Source organism: Podarcis muralis, chromosome 4, assembly GCF_964188315.1.
Source record: "Podarcis muralis chromosome 4, rPodMur119.hap1.1, whole genome shotgun sequence".
In the NCBI taxonomy this organism is placed as follows: Eukaryota; Metazoa; Chordata; class Lepidosauria; order Squamata; family Lacertidae; genus Podarcis; species Podarcis muralis.
In genome coordinates this window covers 41,742,490-41,760,774 of record NC_135658.1, presented here as the reverse complement: position 1 = coordinate 41,760,774, position 18,285 = coordinate 41,742,490, and the positions used below count along the sequence as shown (strand labels likewise).

Sequence of the window (18,285 nt, the reverse complement as noted above, 5' to 3'; positions counted from 1 at the left end):
CAGAAAAATAAAATAAAACACAAAATTGGAAATATGATTTAGATCATTTCCTTTTTAGTGATTTAAATTTCCTTATTTTAAATTAATCAAGTTTTGGAAATAAGTGTAATTGAAATTACAAGGATTTACCTTTATGTATGTTATAGATAAGTTGCAAGGATTTCATGGTGGTCCGTAAATGCTGACAGTTGGCTCATTTTGCTTTATAGGCTTGCTCTGCTGTACAGAAGACAAGAGTTGTCCCTCAAAAACAAGGCTAGAAAAGTCTTGTTCTGCCTGCGACATTGAGGGACCTTTTTAAAGTATGCATTTCCGAAACTGGTTTCAATCACTGCTGGTGGTCTTTGTACAGTTACTTTGTAATAAATAGCACAGTGTGACTGAAAACAGTTTCACAAGTGTTAAGAATTCCTTTAGACTAGAATGTGTCACTTGTGGGTGTTAATGTGGTATGGAAACTAGCAGAGACCCATTTGAAATTGAATGTACATTCCAGCTAATGTAGTTCTTTCATTGTATTATCTGTCAAAAACTTACTTAAGCATCACTTTTGAAAATGGCCTAATTCATCTCTGTTTCTTAATCTCAGATTCATTGTATGAACATCCATATCTGCTATGAAAAATGGTATATAACATAAGTAAAATAAAAATCAGAAATGCCTGTCACAATGAGGAAATACATAGAGGTGGTCCAAAAGTTTGGTTGTCCTTGTTCACTAATTTCTTTATTAGGCCTTTGCATAGAGTTGTTTGTGGTCATATGAAATGTAACCCGTTTCTTTTGTCCCTTCATTTTTACAAAAAGTAGTGCATACTATCTTGCTACCAGACTGTTTCCTCTTCTGCAAACAACAGATAATTGCTTTTCATTGTCAGGCTGTGAACTGCAGTAGGTCCAGCGGTATGCCTCTTGCTTTATTTTCTATATTAGACAAGGAAGTACAGATTTCTTTAAAAAAAATTAAAAAACCCTTGTGTGATGCCATAATTGGCATTTCATTCACTAAGTGTTTAAACTTTCTAACCAATCTGAGGCAAATACAACCTCTGCTTCATTGCCAGCTGTGCATGTTGCTATGGGAACTCAGTAGGGACTAGCTGCTGATTACTGTTCTAAGGACCACACCTGGCTTATTTGCATTCAATTTAAGTTGGGGAAATTTCAAAAGAAGAAAAGGGGAGCTTAGATTAGCCAGTGGGCAGCCAGAAAAGGCTTGTCATTTTGAGGCTGCCAGTTTGGACGACAAAAGCTGTTTTCTTATTCATCAGACTTCTTGGCAGACCCACACATCGTTTGGAATTTTGTAGATATTTTGGAAATGGGTTGTTGGTTCAATCTTGATGCTACTTCAAATTCTCTTGCATCGTTGTCTCTTATTACCTCAATCCAGCAAATTTCATTGCACTGTACTGCATCTATAATATATTGTCTGATTAAAGTGATATGTTATGCAGGGAGAATGCTGAACAGATTTTTGTTCTTGAGAAATTTCATCTTGCATTAAGCAAAGGTTGAAATCATAGGGAGAGCTTCCATTTTTACCTCTTACATTTCAAACAGTAGGAGGGTTATGAAAGAATGGACCACTTCAGGTTATTTTACCTTGGTTTATTAAGAGGAGCTGTGCATGATATTTTTACTCATGCACAGAGCCCTTTTTCTCCTGGTTACCAGTTTCTGAACAAGTCAAGTTCTTAAATCTCCCCCCCCCTTTATTTTTTTTGAAGCTGGCTTCAGATCTTTGCTTGCTCTGAAGCTAGTAATGGTAGATTCTTGGTTCAGACAAAATGAGAAGCTACAGTTTAATTGTGGTGCATTGTGAAAGGGCTGCTTGTGTGTGCCACAAGCTTGTATATTGCTGCTTAGTAAGCCAGTGTAATGTTTGTCTGAACACAGATACAGTGGTGCCTCGCAAGACGAAAAGAATCCGTTCCGCGATTCTTTTCTTCTAGTGGTTTTTTCGTCTTGCGAAGCAACCCCATTGACGGCTAAGCGGATTAGCGCTATTAGCGGCTTAGCGGGCTTAGCGGCTAAGCTGTTAAAAGGCTATTAACAGCTTAGCCGCTTTGAAAAGGGGGGGCGGGGGGGAAATGGCGAGACTCGCAAGACGTTTTCGTCTTGCGAAGCAAGCCCATAGGGAACTTCGTCTTGTGAAGCGCCTCCGCGACGGAAAACCCTTTCGTCTTGCGGGTTTTTCGTCTTGCGAGGCATTCGTCTTGCGGGGTACCACTGTATTGGTGAAGGAGAGCAGTGGAGCTGTTTTCACAGATTCTTGCTCATATATTGAGAGCCAGAATGTTAACCATGTCTAATACAGTGGTACCTTGGGTTAAGTACTTAATTCGTTCTGGAGGTCCGTACTTAACCTGAAGCACCACTTTAGCTAATGGCGCCTCCTGCTGCCGCTGCGCCACCGGAGCCCGATTTCTGTTCTCATCCTGAAGCAAAGTTCTTAAGCTGAAGCACTATTTCTGGGTTAGCAGAGTCTGTAACCTGAAGCGTATGTAACCTGAAGCGTATGTAACCTGAGGTATTTATTATTTTATTTCTCTGCAATGTGAGATTCACACATGTACAGAATTATGAACTTTCTTCCACAAAGTATTAAATACTGAAATAAAGCACAAATATTTCAAAACCCATAGTGCATAACTCCATGCTAGGTTTTCCATATGCAGGATTCCCAAATCTGGGTAGCTTAAATGTATATTGTGCATAGCATATCTCCTGACGATGCAAATGCAGTTCACCATATTAGCATTTGGCCTGTATAATTTCCAGCAGGTGTTATGGACCACATGTTGAGATAGTTGCATTGCATGGGGTTTGACTAGATGACCCTATGGGTCCCTTTCAACTCTGCAATTCTATTATTTTACATATGCTCTTCCAGCATACTGATGGCAGCCTGGAAAAGGACAGTGTGATGTTCTCTTATCTGACCATTTTCCTCTTTCAATTAAAGGGCTCTTCAGTTCAGTCCAACTATCAGTTCTGTTTTGTCTTTTCAAGAAAAATAGCCAATTTGTTAGGTTGTTCATATTTTTCCTCTTAGGCAATCTGGCAGTACAGCTGGGTCTGTTTTGATCTTCCTGCTACTCAGGTAATGGAGCAGATTTCAATTTTGATTATTTGTTTGGATGTTGAATGTATATTTGAAAATTACATTCAGTTTTTAATATTGCTGTCCTTGAGAACTAGCAGACTACCCACCCCTCATAAGAGCCCAGGATTGTATACTAAGGGTGTGGCAGTCTGCCCTACCCCCCCCCCCCCCGATAATCCCCCCCAATTTAAAGAGTGCAGAGCCTTAATTTTTCACATGTGACACTAGAGTAGGATACAGCACCTTCAGACAAATATTGTAAGTTAATTTTGTCCGTACACTGTTAATGAAGGTTAAATAAAAATAATAAACAATAATAATAAAAGCTGTGTGGTATCCACAGGTTTATACAACAATACTTTTTGTAGTTTAAGGAACTGCAGCTTGTTTTCTGATGTCAATTTTGTATTTATTTCATAAAATTTATATACCTCTTGATTGTAGGAAAAAACCTTAAAGCAGCATATAAAAAATATATATGCACCCAAAAAGATATATATGAACAAAACAAAAAAAGATTCTTAAGCAGCAAATGCCACCTATCCCTTTTAAATAAGACTCCAAAGCTACTTGTTGGACATTCACAACTAGGAAATGATGACATTTAAAACAAATTATTGTGGACCTTGGAATTACAGTTCTAAGTCCATCCAGTTCCCTCTTTGCACTTGGCTACCTAGTCCACTATCATCATTCCCCAGGTGTATCTGCTGTTGCTTACAATCTCATTAGTGTGAGTGAATTTTGACAAAAATCAATGTGCTTGCATCAACAGGTGTTGCACTGCCTACTTCTACTAGGAATCATATCCATTTTTTCTCTTGACATTCTCCTCCTGTCTTACCAGTTCCTTTCCCAGACAGTTGCTTAGGTCACTGGGGGGAGGGAAATACATGGATTTTTGACTCTCAAAACTATCACGAGTGATAAAAAGAGACACTTCACAAGCAGGTACCTGCTGTATTGCTCATAGCAACATATGATTTCCCTTAAACTGAGGCAGATCAGTGGTACACCCAGCTGTTTGTGGTCTGCCCTCATTGGTTGCAGCTGTCTTGGGGGTTTCAGGCAAATCTCTTTCCTGCCTTATCTGGAAATGCTAGAGATTGACCCTGGACCTTCTGCATACAAAGCATATGCTTTACTTCTGGGCTCCTGTGCTGCAGTTTTCTAGCAAGCAGCTGGTGGTCTTCTTGAAAAGGTACCAGAAAGCCTTCACTTCTTTATTAGTATGAGTAATTGCTTCTGTGAATCAAATTAAATACATTGAGAGATACTTGAGAAGCACAGGGTTCCAGTTCAAGGCTATTATTGAATATTAACTGTGCCTTTAAAAAAAAAATTGGTATAGCTCAGCACTACAGTTTTTTGAGCATAATGGGGTCTCATGACTTGCAGTGCATAAGAGTCCAGTCAAATCAAGGAAAAGTTAAGAGTTCTGTTTTCACACACACACCCAACCTTAAATGGTGCAGAATGGTCTATTCTGTGATGGTTGTTGGGAGAGTATTTGCAAGAGTGGGTCTGCATTAACAGACCAAACTCTAGTATGTGACTCTCACTAACTTTAGAGTGTGTGCACTTGTTGATCTGCAAGTTTTCCTTGTTATAGGTCCTCTGGAGCTATTTTTTATCCCTGCCAGATTCAACAACATTCTTCTGAGCCAAATCCCAGTCTTCAGCCCAAGAGCAAGAGGGACGTGGAACTTTTGGGAATTGTAGGCACATTTCAGATTTAGAGAGAATGCTGTGGATACCAATCACAAAATTGTGTTCATGGGAGGGGATGGCATAACACAACATGGATGGTGTGGGAGGCATGTGTAGTATAAAACTGAGATACAGTCATTGCTGCTTATCCCCATCCTACCCCCAGTGCTTGGCATGTCCTCCTGGTCCTGATAGTAGAGATGCAGCCATAAAACGTATGACAACCTTGTTTTCCCTATTGCACCCCTAAACCTAAGCCTATGCTTCATACTGTACCCACTTACCTGAGAGTAAGTCCTGTTAAACACAGAGTTTCTTCTGAATGGAAATGTAAACCATTGTACTGTGAATTCTCACTGGCTAAAAACACTAATAGGCAGGAGCAGCCATCATGACTCATTTTACAGAAATTACATAGACTGATACCTGCACATTTTGCTTAATAACTTTATTTCTAAGAGCGTTAGACTTTCTTTCATTATTATTAAATGAAAGCTCAGAGTCTGGGGCCCCTGTCTGACACCAGAGAAGGCCTTCATGAGTGCCAGGTTGGTAGTCTCCTGGTGCACAGGGTAGTGGCTGCATCTATGGGATTGCTAACTGTTCATTTTAGTGGGTTCTTAGTGGCACCCTGGCCAGCCTAGGCCATCACGCTCTACCCCCTTGTCAAAGTTCTCTTCCTTTTAAAAGCAGTTGCTGATGAAATCTATTTCCTTAGGGGGGAAAACAGAACCCCTTCTACCTGATCTCTGAAATTGAATGTAATGTTAATTGGAGAGAGAATAGGACCTTAAACATCAATAAATTTTGTCCCTACTTTATTAAAGTGTGGTCACTAGGGGAAAACCCCATACTTACTTTCTAGCATAGCTGTGCTCTTGTAGTGGAGTGGTAGGGCAGTGGGGAGAAAATGCACCTCATTTCTGACAGCTGAAAATGGTCAGGTAAGAAGACCTTATATTACAGCTCCCCTTTCTGCCTCTAGAATTTGGTAAAAACAGAGATGAAGTACCAGATGGGAATTATGCAAACGAGGCATGCTAATTTAGCACACCTTATTTGCATGATTAGCACAGCTGTTTTGCATAATATGCAAATTCTTATTCTGGCTTTAGGGGAGTTGGGATGTGACAGCCATATTCTCACAGCAGCAAGGAGGGGAGAGCAAGAGCAGGGAAAGAATTCTGATTAAAGAGTTGTTCTTGTTCGTGCTGCAGAGCTGGAGAAAGAACAGGACTTAGTTGGCTGTGGTCAGTTACAAACATAGGATTATATGCAGTGTTAGATATACTCAAAGTAGACTCATTCATATTAGTGTACATGATTAACTTAGGTCCATTAATTTCAATAGATCTATTCTGAGTGGAATTCAACTGGATACAACTAGTGTTTTCCCAGTGTGACTGCTTGACAGTGCAGAAAGCATACTGCTAAGTAACAGTATTCATGTCATTTTCTCTCATTTTTTCTTCTTCAAACCATGTGATGAAAGGAGTAGGGACTAAATAGCTATTTCAAAAAAGTTTCATTTAGAATTCAAGAGACTTCACAGCTTCTAAAATTCAAATAATGGAATAGATACAATCATATGCTAGAATACAGTGCAGATTTACAAGAATAACACAGAGCTGATTCATTTTTGTGCTTTAAAATTAGGCTAAATCTGCAGATTTAAACTATGTGAATTTAGTCCATAGCACAGTCAGGTGTCTGAAGTCTTGTTAATCCCAGTTCATTTCTCTGTGAAGCTTGCGTCTCAATGATACTGGAAGTCAGTGAGTTTGTGCTCTTGCTTTTTTAGGGTGGAGGTGGGGATCCCAGTGATGACTAAAAATGTTTACTCAAGGACATTTTGCATATTATGCAGAGGCAAACCCAGGTTTACTGTTGAACATTGCCTAAAACAGCAGTGGGAAACGAATGGTCCTCCAGATGTCATTTGACTACAACTTATTATTCCTGATCAGTGGCTATGTGGGCTGGGGTTGATGGGAGCTGGGATCCAACAGCATCTAGAGATTCCCCCCTCTAGTTTAGAGGGAGTGGCTGCCAGTCATGGCTGCCAGTCATGACTCCCTGATGAGTGTACCTGTATGATAGACATGTAGTTCCTACATTCACGTTTTATATCAAAACATGTTAACTACATGCCCTAAAATTGTAGTGCGTGAAATAGTAAGATTTCCTGTCCCACTTCAAGAGAGTCTACTGAAATTTGGTTTACAAATTACATAATTGCAACTGAAATTATGTATAATTCTATATTCTGATTGTGAATGGTTTTTGTTTGTTTGTTCTGAAATTGCTGTTTTCTTTTGATTGTGTTAAATGTTATTTTGGACAAGCAAGCACTGATTTGCATGGGGCTTGTGCTCTGGGTCATTGTGCACATATGTGAAATCGCTTGCAGTTGAAACACCCTGCTCTGCCCATTTAGTGACATTTTTTTATTACGTCTCCAGGTCACTTCAGGGTTTGGCGCTTTGCGTGATCACGTACAAACCACTTGCACCTAAAACAGGTGTTGCCTGCATTTTGTTTTTATTGTGAGCTGCCTTCAGAGCCTTTTGGGGTAGAAGAGCAGGTTTTTTAATTTTTTTTTACTGTAGTTTAGCAGTCTAATCTGAGGTAATCTCTAAAAATATTAATTAATCACCTGTTTTGAAGGGTGAGTTTACATAACCTATATGTTAATTATTTCCTTTATAACCTACCTTTTGAGCTCAGAGCAGCACGCGTTGACCCTCCTCTTTTTTATCCTCACAAAAACCTGGATCTCCCCAGTCCTAGACAAGCATTCTAACCACTATGCTACACTGACTTCAATATATCCTGGTGTATTTCAGAGAGTGGTTGCCAAATTTAATAGCAGATATCTGTGGCTATAGCTTTTATGTATGTTTTGGTCAGAAAAATAGGAATAAACATCGCTGTACTTTTTACATTTTTGCTTCCAGCAGAGCAGTCTACTCACTGGGATTGTGCCTACTTCTGGCCACAGTGAGAATCCTTCTCTAACGAATTTATTCCTCTAGAAGAAGAGACTCTCTAGGTACCCAGTCTGAACAGGGTAGGGTCCCAACTTTTTGAAATATTAATACACCAACTTGAATGTGCAAACTTAGGAACCAAGAAAAGACAGAGAAGGTGACAGAGACAGCCCTTTTTGTACCATTCATAATCCCCTCCATCAATCAGTGAAAAGAGAGGACATGTTACTGAGTGGTTGCCTAAACTCTTCTACATCCACCAGGACAGAAATTTTGCAGATAAAGCAAAATTTCCATTTCTCCCCTTTGCCCACAAGGCAGTCAGGAACAGTTCAAGAGCAGCTCTATCCCCCTTTAGGAACAAAAAAATCCAGTCTTTCAGAATATTCTGCATTATACCACTCAAATTGTGGGGTTTGTAGGTGACCCAGTTTGGTACAACCCCCCCAAACGTATTTGCATACACACACAGGCTGGGAGCCTCAATGGTGCCCCTCTGGAGGCTTCTTCCGGGGCAAAACACCTGGGTTAGCATGCCCCCCGCCCTGGTAGCTCTGCAAAAGAGCCAAATGTAAATGTAAACAATAGCATTCAGTGTGGATAACTTTCTTGGAATGATAGATATGAGAAAGAAAAAAGGCAGAGATCAAAGCATGGCTATTAAGTTTTCCAAGATTATGGGAATTAAAAAAGACTCTTAAGGGTCTGATGCAAACTATTGCACAAGAGTTGTATTAGTTTCCTGGGTTAAGGCTATGATAGGAAAACCCAGGCATTGACAGACAATGAGATCCCTTGGAGCCCTTGCAAAATTGAGTTCAAAAATTACAAAAACAGTGGGGAGCAGATATCTAGCAATAAGTGAAGGCTTCAAGCAAAAATTGACCCAAACAGAACCATACTTCTAGTTTTGGATTCCTGTTAAAGTTTTTGTTAAGCCATGGAGAGTTTTCCCTAAGTCAATAGAGGGGAAGGTCACTGTGGAACATAGTGGAATTTTCATTTTCCCACTATGGGTGGTCAGTGATAAAGTGCAGGGGAAGTGCAAAAGGAGTCTTGTCTGCAACCTTTTAGCTTGGGGGTTCCTAGTGCTAATGGGTGCTAATGCATTTAATTTACCCCAGGAGGATGCTCAGTGCTTCCTGTATAGTTCTTTCCCCCTTCAGTACCCTAGGAAGTCAATCACTAGGTGTGCTGCAAAGCTTAATTAAATTGGAACTGGGCAGAGAGCAGGGTGTATATACATTCCATAGACCCCCACACCTACTGAATATAGGGTGGAATGCTTAGGTAGTTTGTGTTAACATGACTAGTCCTGTGCTAGATCACTTTTCTAGCAATATAGAGACGTTCGAACCAATAATCTTGGGAGAAACTCAGAATGGAGGAATGTACTTACTTGGCAACAATATTCAATCTACTTGTCTCTTCTCAAAAGGTGTGGCAAATGTTTGAAAGATAGCTAACATGTCCAAATTAATTGAGACATGTATTTTTTAATGTATTTTTATTAAAGATTTTCTTGATTTACAAAGGTATGTGCAATGTCTCTCTCTCGTAATTTTTTCCATGTAACATTTTTTTTAAAAAAAACACAAATCGGTTTCATTTGTTGAGGCATTAGGAAGAATAGGGGGAAAGAGGTGGGGGGGAGATGAGTGGGGTTGGGGTTGGGTGGTGATGTTTCTATTTTACTTAATATATGTGGGGTTTTGTGTCAGGAGACATGTATTTTTTGAGTTGGCAAATAAATCAGAGACTTTTGAAGTAAACTGTTTCCTCCTTACTGAATTTATAAAATAAATTAGTCATGAATAGTTACAAGGATTCATCTTTGATTTGATACTATTTGTAATTATACCCCTGATATTTTGTATATTTATTTTTTACATGTTTAAAATAAAAAAATGACATGGTAAGCCACCCTAGTTTGAAGTTATAACATGGATAATGACAGGTGATGGCTAGTTGACAATTTATAAATGTTTAGGGTAAAAGCTAGAGGTGTCTTGTATGAGCACCGTGTACTTCTACTCATGCAACAGAACTTCACAATCTCCTCCTCCAGGGAACCAGGCAGAGGGCCTTCGTGTCGGTAGCGCCCTCCCATCAGATGTCAAGGCAATAAAGAAATACACAATGTTTAGAAGACATCTGAAGGCAGCCCTGTATTGGGAACGTTTGATGTTTTATTATGTTTTTATATTCTGCTGGAAGGGGAACCCAGCCAGATGGACAGGGCATAACTAAAAAAATTACCACTGCTACTACTACTACTACTACTACTACTACTACTACCCCACATTCCTCCAAATGCCACCTCTACCCCCAACTCCACCCAGCCCTTCCCCAATTTCTCTTTTCTCTCCCCCACACCAGAGCATAAAAACACTCTCACTCACACACAGAGAGAGACCCTTCTCCCCACTCCCACAAATCATTTACTACAGACATGAGTCTGCTCCATTTTCTTCCTGCCCCTCGCCCCTGCCTTTGAGAAACAGCCAGTGAAAGCAAAGTGATGATGGACTAAGACAAATATAGTATAAAGAGATACCAGGTCAATTATACACCTCAGTTTACATACCATAGCTGTGGGTAAGCAAATGGCACAGACTACACGTAATGTGTAAAACTAAATAAATTACAGTTTATTTTAAAATAACACTATGAACCGATGGTGATGTTAGTGTGTATGGTTACTGTATATTGAATTTTACTTACTTACTGTTCCTTTAACTCAGAATGATTACACAATAAATTACTCTTTTTAAAAGAAGATACAGTACTTTGAGTTATTCCATTTCCCCCCCGTATTTAAACCTAAATTTTCCTAAAGCACTCACACCCATGTTTGCACTCATCAACTAGACCCTTTTCACTGCCTATGCCCTTTTGCCTCTGGAGTCTCTCAAGCTTGATTTCTGCTGAAGTCTTTGCCTAGGTATAGCAACATCTCTTACTTCAGGCACTCAGCAACCCCACTGACTCTTGCCTTCAGATTTCTTTTGAAGGTTGCCTCTTGGAATGCAAGCAGATCTCAGCTTCTGCCAATGATTTCAGCTCTTGGTTTGTCCCACGTATCCCAAAACTTCTAAGCCTCAATGTCCTCCACCTGGCTGCAGCTTCTTCTCAGCTGAATCTTGAATCTTCTGTTGTCGTCTTCTGCTGCTTCTCTTACACTCTCAAGGCTGGAGACTTCCCATTTATGTCCAAACAGGGTCTTCCTCCCACCAGTCATTTCAAATTTGGGTGAAATTCACCACCTCCATCATGCCACAACTCTGGTTCAGCAGGTTGAGACAGAATGTCTACTTACTAAACCAGTTAGAACTTGCAAATATTCAGTCCACAGTGTCTGTCTATAAAAACAGAAACCTCAGTCTCAGAGCCTATCTGCCACAAAGTGGCAGTTAACTGAACATTGCAGCCACCTGCAGGCTCCCTCTGAGACTTTGTGTTTGTCACAGCTCACAGCAGTAAATCAAGATAGTTATAGCCGATTAACCCTTTACATTCAACAGTGTGAATTCCCTTATACATTCATTTGACACAAAACATTACCTAAGAATAAAAAGTGATTTCTTCACATGGATTTCCCCCCCCCTTTTTGCGCAAAGACTGTTTACTTAGAAAGATTATGAGTTCAAAGAAAGAATAGAATTGCCCGAGATTGAGAAAGTAGACATCTTTGAGGTTTAGCTGGGAAGTAGATTTCTGCCAGATTTGGTGTGATGAAGAAATATGAGAGCAACAGTAAGGGGAGCTTCAGAAATGGCATTTACTTGCTCATTTTTATGAACTATATAGGGAAGCATGAAGATGGCTGAAACTGTATGCTTGGTGTGCATGTTTCTGTGTGCTATTAGAAAAGTACAATGTTTGAAGTGGTACTGAATTGCTAGGAAGCAGTTGCATCACAAGTACTGTATCTATTGTGGGCTTGTGTCAGTGAAGCTTCTGGCTTTGGTTAGCAGAATAGGTGTGGGGCAACAGAAAATATATCATTGTTCCAATTGGAACAAAGCTGTTTGCATTTCTGAAGAAAGTGAAAGTTGTCATTTTGACTAAAGTAAAATTTTCACAAAAATACTTGAGATCGGGAAAGGAGCAAACCAGGAATGGTCCAATACCAAGCTCCTGAAGATTTTTCTAGAAACAAGAAGTCAAAATATTGGCAAACTGAAAATCCAAATCACACATTTCAAATTTAAAAATTGGTCTCACACATCCTTGTTCATCTGAAGAGCTGCAGGCTCTCAATGGCTTAATTGTTCAAGAGGTGATCTTAGCTGATGACAGGAATGCAAGTTGACGTTGCCTCCCCTCTACCAATATATGTTTGTGTTGTCTAACACCTGCAAGTTCATTAGAATGGCACCCAGGTATTATGAAACATGGAAGTTTCATAGATTGTGTTTTAAGTTTTTGTTTATGCTGAACTTGTTGAAGCTAGGCTGATCTGTAGGGTTGGTGAACAGGACATACTGGCAGTAGTTACATGGCTGTGTCATTACAAATGATACAGGAATGGCACAACCTAACGGTTATGTTTTAGAATCTTAAAGGGCTGGGTAAAGGTAAAGGGACCCCTGACCATTAGGTCCAGTCGTGACCGACTCTGGGGTTGTGGCGCTCATCTCGCTGTATTGGCCGATGGAGCTGGCGTACAGCTTCCGGGTCATGTGGCCAGCATGACTAAGCCGCTTCTGATTAACCAGAGCAGCACACGGAAACACCATTTACCTTCCCGCTGGAGGGGTACCTATTTATCTACTTGCACTTTGATGTGCTTTCGAACTGCTAGGTTGGCAGGAGCAGGAACTGAGCAACAGGAGCTCACCCCGTTGTGGGGATTTGAACTGCCGACCTGCTGATTGGCAAGTCCTAGGCTCTGTGGTTTAACCCACAGCACCACCCGCGTCCGCAAAGGGCTAGGAGACCAGCTCAAATTCAGTACTGTATTGGATTATTTGGGGGGGGGGGGTGTTGCTCCACAGCTTAATATCTGCTGGGAAGAACATACAAGGAGGCCAAAGCTTTAGTACAGTGCACATTTGCCATTTTGATTAAGAAACATGCGTTGAGGATGGTTTAAGAATGCTGTACTGCAGGTCCTCTGATTTTGCCTCTTTCATTTTTTGGCCCATCATTCCTCATACTTTATGGTTGCCTACCAAACTCCAGGCTAGCACAGTAGTGCTAGATGTTATAGGACCCTGGAAAATATCAGACTACACTCCTGTGCTAATGCAGTTCCAAGAACATCTGCATCTGATTTATTCAAATCTCTATAAGTTCATTACTTCCCTTTTGACCAAGGTTCATGAATAACATCCACAAGCCTTTCAGTAATATTTTGTCATGAAAGACTAGGAAATACATGGACAGTAAAATACAGATGAACGAGGTTAAACAAGCAATAGCCAGTTTTAAAGCCCACAAATCCCCAGGATCTGATGGTCTCTGAAGTGATTGGTGTTTTTTTTTAAAGATTCAAGAACAACATATTATACAAAATCCCTTATTCCTGGTTCTTTTCGTGGATTATAGTAATTCCAGAAGGATTTGAATGATGTTCCTTCATAACTTCAGCTTTTTATTTAGAAACTTGACTGTAAAATATTTACTGCAATTAATGGCAACTCATCTCAATAATATTATTTCAAACTCAGACCAGTCAAGGTTTATAAAAGAGAGATAAATATAATAGCCAATCAAGGAAAGTATAGATTGAATAATACATAGTAGATGTGCAGAAACCCCTTGTGTATTTTTGCTTTGGATACATAGAAAGCATTTGATTGCGTTGAATGGCTTTTCTTGTGTGAGTGTTTAGAAGTTTCGAATGGGTGCCCTTTTCTTTCAAGTCATTGCACTTTATACAGCCTTCTCCGTGGTGGTGCCTATGAATCACTTCAGCTCAGAACTATTCAAAATCTCCAGCATTACAAAGGAAGGTTGCTCTCTATCACCCTTGTTTGTTTTTGACCCTCAAACCATTATCTCAAAAAGTTGAATTTTAATTTTGTTAACAGGAAAGTTCAAGGAGATTAAAACCTGGAAGACCACTCCCCCTCCTCAAAAAGCAACACTTCTCAAAGGCTATATAACTTGTTAGAAGATAATTTTATGACAGGTCTTGTTGGCCTCAAATCTATAAAGGAGAAATCACTGAAAAGAATAAACAATCTGCAACGAAACACAAAGAACACTATAAGCCAATCTACAGTAATGCAAGATATTCTTAAATTGTTCCAACAGTAGTACGGTGGTACCTCGGGTTACATACGCTTCAGGTTACATATGCTTCAGGTTACAGACTCCGCTAACCCAGAAATAGTACCCGGGTTAAGAACTTTGCTTCAGGATGAGAACAGAAATCGTGCAGCAGTGGCGCGGCAACAGTGGGAGGCCCCATTAGCTAAAGTGGTGCTTCAGGTTAAGAACAGTTTCAGGTTAAGAACGGACCTCCAGAACAAATTAAGTACATAACCAGCGGTACCACTGTAGTAGTACCTGGATCGTCTTGTAAGGATGTTGTAAAGCAGGTCAGCGGACTGCTGACGAGGATGTCTGATATGGTGACTGTGTGCATTGGGGAAGCACTTTGGGATGGTGTTTTAGAGATTGAAACCAGTGCTTTTGGGGGGAGGGTGTACTCAAGGGTACACAGTACTGGCACCTTTCCTCCCTCAAATGTTAAAAGTGTGGCACTTACTGTAACAACTTCATACCAGCACCTTATATATTAGTTCTCGAAGCTACCAACATGAGTTTGACCAAACTGCAGGAGGCAGTTGAAGAAGGGAGTGCCTGGCTTGCTCTTGTCCATGGGGTCACAAAGAGTTGGACACTACTTAACAACAAATACACACACACACACACACACAAGCGCACTGATTAAAACTATTAAGTATTGGGTGGTTAAGTATTGGGTGGTTTAAGTTTTAATTGATTAAATATGCATATGAATTAAGCATTTTAAAGAAGGCAACCAAACATACATGTAGCAGCAAACACCATTTTGAAAGATGCCTTCCTTCTTGTATCGAGAGGAGAGTTGATGTCTCTCCTAAAGTGGTGACAGGCATCCATAGCTTTTCTCTGTTACTTGTGCTTAAACTATGTGGTATTTAATCAATTAAATATCCTCTTTTCAATTAAAGTGGCCCATGTAATGAACAGAATCCTGCAACCCGTGTAGAAAACTGAGCGTATTTTGTAGGCCCTGCAAATTGTGAACTAGAAAGCCACAGGATTTTTTGAGTCTAGACTTTGACAGGTCTGCTATATCACCTCTGAGTATTCTGCTGGCTATGACTTTTGCTATCTCTCCGGCATTGTGACTTGGAAATTGTAATGGGCGATAAGAATCAAGAAAATACTGGGTGTGTGCTGGATTCGAGCTAGCAGACAATTCTTTTTCTGTTGCCTTCTAGTTAAAATGAATTTTAGAATCTATGAAATTCAACTGTTACAACTTCCTTTCTAGATGCAATGATTTTTCACTATGGATGAGAAAACATTTAATTTTATTTTTTTTTAAGGGACTTTCCTTCACACCAGTAGCCACTAAGTACCAACAATCAACTGCTCTTTTGATTTCTGAAGAGCAACTAGATTATGCAATGTGTAACATTCCAGTCCCTTGTTCTGCTTTTGAATGATCCATGCTTTTTAAAAATTGCAGCAGATAGCTTTAGAAGAGTTTACCTCATCATTTTGTTGGGCCCTTTTGTGGGGGAGAAGTCTTCACATGACCATTAATTTCCCTTCTGACATTTACTTTCTAATCACGGAGTCTCAAATTACTCATACAATCTTTGTACAAGAGTTTCTGAGTAGCCCTGATGATTCAAGAAGTACAGTTGTAAAATAAAGTTTACTATAAAGACTATTTATTTAGGAAGACTGTTTATTTAGAAATACAATAATAAATAAGTCAGACTATTTATTTAGGAATTAATGTTATGTACATATACAGGTACATATAAATTAGGAGCCAGCAGTTCTAGATAACAGCAACTTCATTAGAGGTACAGGGAGTGAGAATGGTCAAATATTACTTGTTACATCTACCAGTGTTGGACTACCTTTGCAAAACAGCAAACATGAATTGCTATATGCTGCCTAAAGTTATGTGGCTTCTCCTTGTATACAATTATGTGTGAGAGACTGTTAAATTATAGCATAACACATTTGGAAAAGATCACGTAAATGTGCAAGTAGTAGTTAAGACAGGTTTGTGTTCAGCTCCTACCTTGCTAATTGTTTTCTTGGGATTATTTGGATTCTGTAGAAAGCTTTTCCAAATCTCCTTTATTACTGAAGTCATTGTTGCCAGCAGGAATAAGATTAAAGGTGCTTAAGTCTGTAGAGTTGTTTCTAATTTGTATATGTCATTTCAGTGGCATTTTAACAGAATTTTGTCTTGCCTCTTTCCCCTCCCTACTTCCCCATGGTACTGTGCTCAAGTTAGGTCTGAGAAGCAAAGCTATTGGAAGAAATTTCATTTTGTTCCCTAATTATTATGCTGGCACTTGGGAGATAATTTTTCCCTTCATGCACTGCCAATTAATATGCAAATGAGCTGATAAATATTTATATCATGATTTAAATTATGCAGGGAGCGCTTTCAGTGTACTCTGCAAATGAATTGTTCATGGACTTCAAAGTGCTGGCTGCTGTGCTTAACGAGGGGAGATTTGCATAAGGCCCTAATCAGGCGCATACTGATTAAGCTTCATTATGGAAACTGCCAGCTGCAATCTTTGTTTCTATTTTATTAAAAAAAGGGGAACTTTTCATGCTTCAGTCGCCTTGACAATGTCAGACACAGCTAGTAGGAGAGACTAAAACTCTACAGAGCAACTGAAGTTTCTCTGTTCAGTTGAAGATTGCTATGGTGTAACTGAAGTTGTATTTCCTATCCCTACCCCTCCCTTTCTTCTGTTAAAAGTAGTAGTATAGGTTTTTTATTTTAGAAATCCTCCCCCCCCTTCCTTGGACTATCTGAATCTGCAGAGGACTGCACAGCAATGCTGGACTGCAGCGACTACATTCTAGGTGGGTACCAGTTCAACTGACTCTTGCAAGCGTGTAATATGGAAATAGTGGTTGTTGGATTGACTATGCAGTGGCTTAATCGCATATGCAAGACTAAGGGAGGCATTTATTTGAAAGGGTGAGGACTACCAGCGATGTGGTGGCAAGTGCCTCCTCCGTTCTTCATTTTTTTTTCTGTGTTCAGGAAAATCTTGTTCTTTATTTTTGGATAGAATGGAGTTGCCCTTCAGTTTCAGTGTCGTCTAATGCAGAAGCTTTGATATTTCAATCTTAAAAAGCATTTGATTTTGGAAAGAAATAGGAACTTCATTTAATGTGTCTGTTTATGTAAAACTGCATAGGGGTGAGAGTCTTCTGCCATAACTTCCTGGCCTGACCAGATCATTCTAAGTTGGGTATATTTGTGTGGGTGTAGGTGATATAAAGCCACACTGTTCAATGTTTAATAGGAGGCAAGCACTGCTAATATCACTGCTGATACCGTTACAAGAAGTATTGCATATGGCTACTAGTGTTCTGGCAGTTGAAAAATATGCTTTTAAATTAATTTTGCAAATATGTTTTTAAGGTTTTGCAAATTTTATCCTTTATCATCAGGCCTTAGAATTTTAAAAATCATAATCTAAGGATTTAGACTACGCTTACTTTAATGTGATTTTTGCTTCAAGATACACAGCTTTTCCCTTCATATATGCCGTTTTTAACAATACTGTATGGAGGAATCCTAGCAAATGACACCTTCATCTTAGTGTGAACAACAGTAGCTGAATTTAAAGGGTTTATCAGTTCTAAGAAGTCCACCCTCCCCCTATATCTTTTGAAATGCTGATAATTTTAATGCTGACTGGCCTTGATATCTGTTAAAATGCTAGTAAGAATGAATCTAGATTCTAGAAACTCATCAGGATGTGACCTCAGCACTGCACCTGGTGCTTTCAATCTATGCTTCAGTTTGCTGTGTGTACTTTAGATTATGGCAGTGTTTTAGTGTCATTGTTACAAATTAAGCCTTATGCTGCTTGTGAAAGAAAGGAGGAGGAAATGGCAGTCTCTATAAGAATTAAAGAGAAAATTTATTTGAACACCCACTAGCCAAATTAACTTGTAGATAGTAGATTTTGTCCATTTCATCACTAATCCATTCCTTGTGTTTTTGTGTGTGTGGTGCAGATCATTGAAATTAATTTACTGGATCAGATCAAGTTCCAGCTAATCTAGTATTTTGTTCTTAGCAATTGTCAACCACATGTGTTTGGATGTTGACAAGCAGATCATCAGAGTAATAGCCTCTTCTGCTTGTCCCTAGCACATGACATTCACAGGTATACTGCCTCTGTCATGGAGGTTCAGTTTCACTGTTGTGACTAATAGCAATTCATGAGTCTGTCTTCCATGAATTTGTATAGT

At 39.5% G+C, this 18,285-nt stretch overlaps 1 protein-coding gene across 7 annotated transcripts in view; it reads left to right on the top strand.

Annotated features, from left to right (window-relative positions):
- Positions 1-18,285, top strand: part of POU2F1 (POU class 2 homeobox 1) — a 97,651-nt gene that overhangs the window by 28,023 nt on the left and 51,343 nt on the right. For 2 of the 7 annotated variants that reach the window (XM_028726826.2, XM_028726823.2), the window contains exon 1: positions 16,836-16,878. The exons of the other annotated variants lie outside the window; for them this stretch is intronic. In XM_028726826.2, the coding sequence (XP_028582659.1) occupies positions 16,851-16,878 (28 nt within the window). In that variant the 5' untranslated portion in view covers positions 16,836-16,850. Of the gene's footprint in view, positions 1-16,835; positions 16,879-18,285 lie in introns of those variants that run through there. 7 annotated transcript variants of the gene reach the window in all.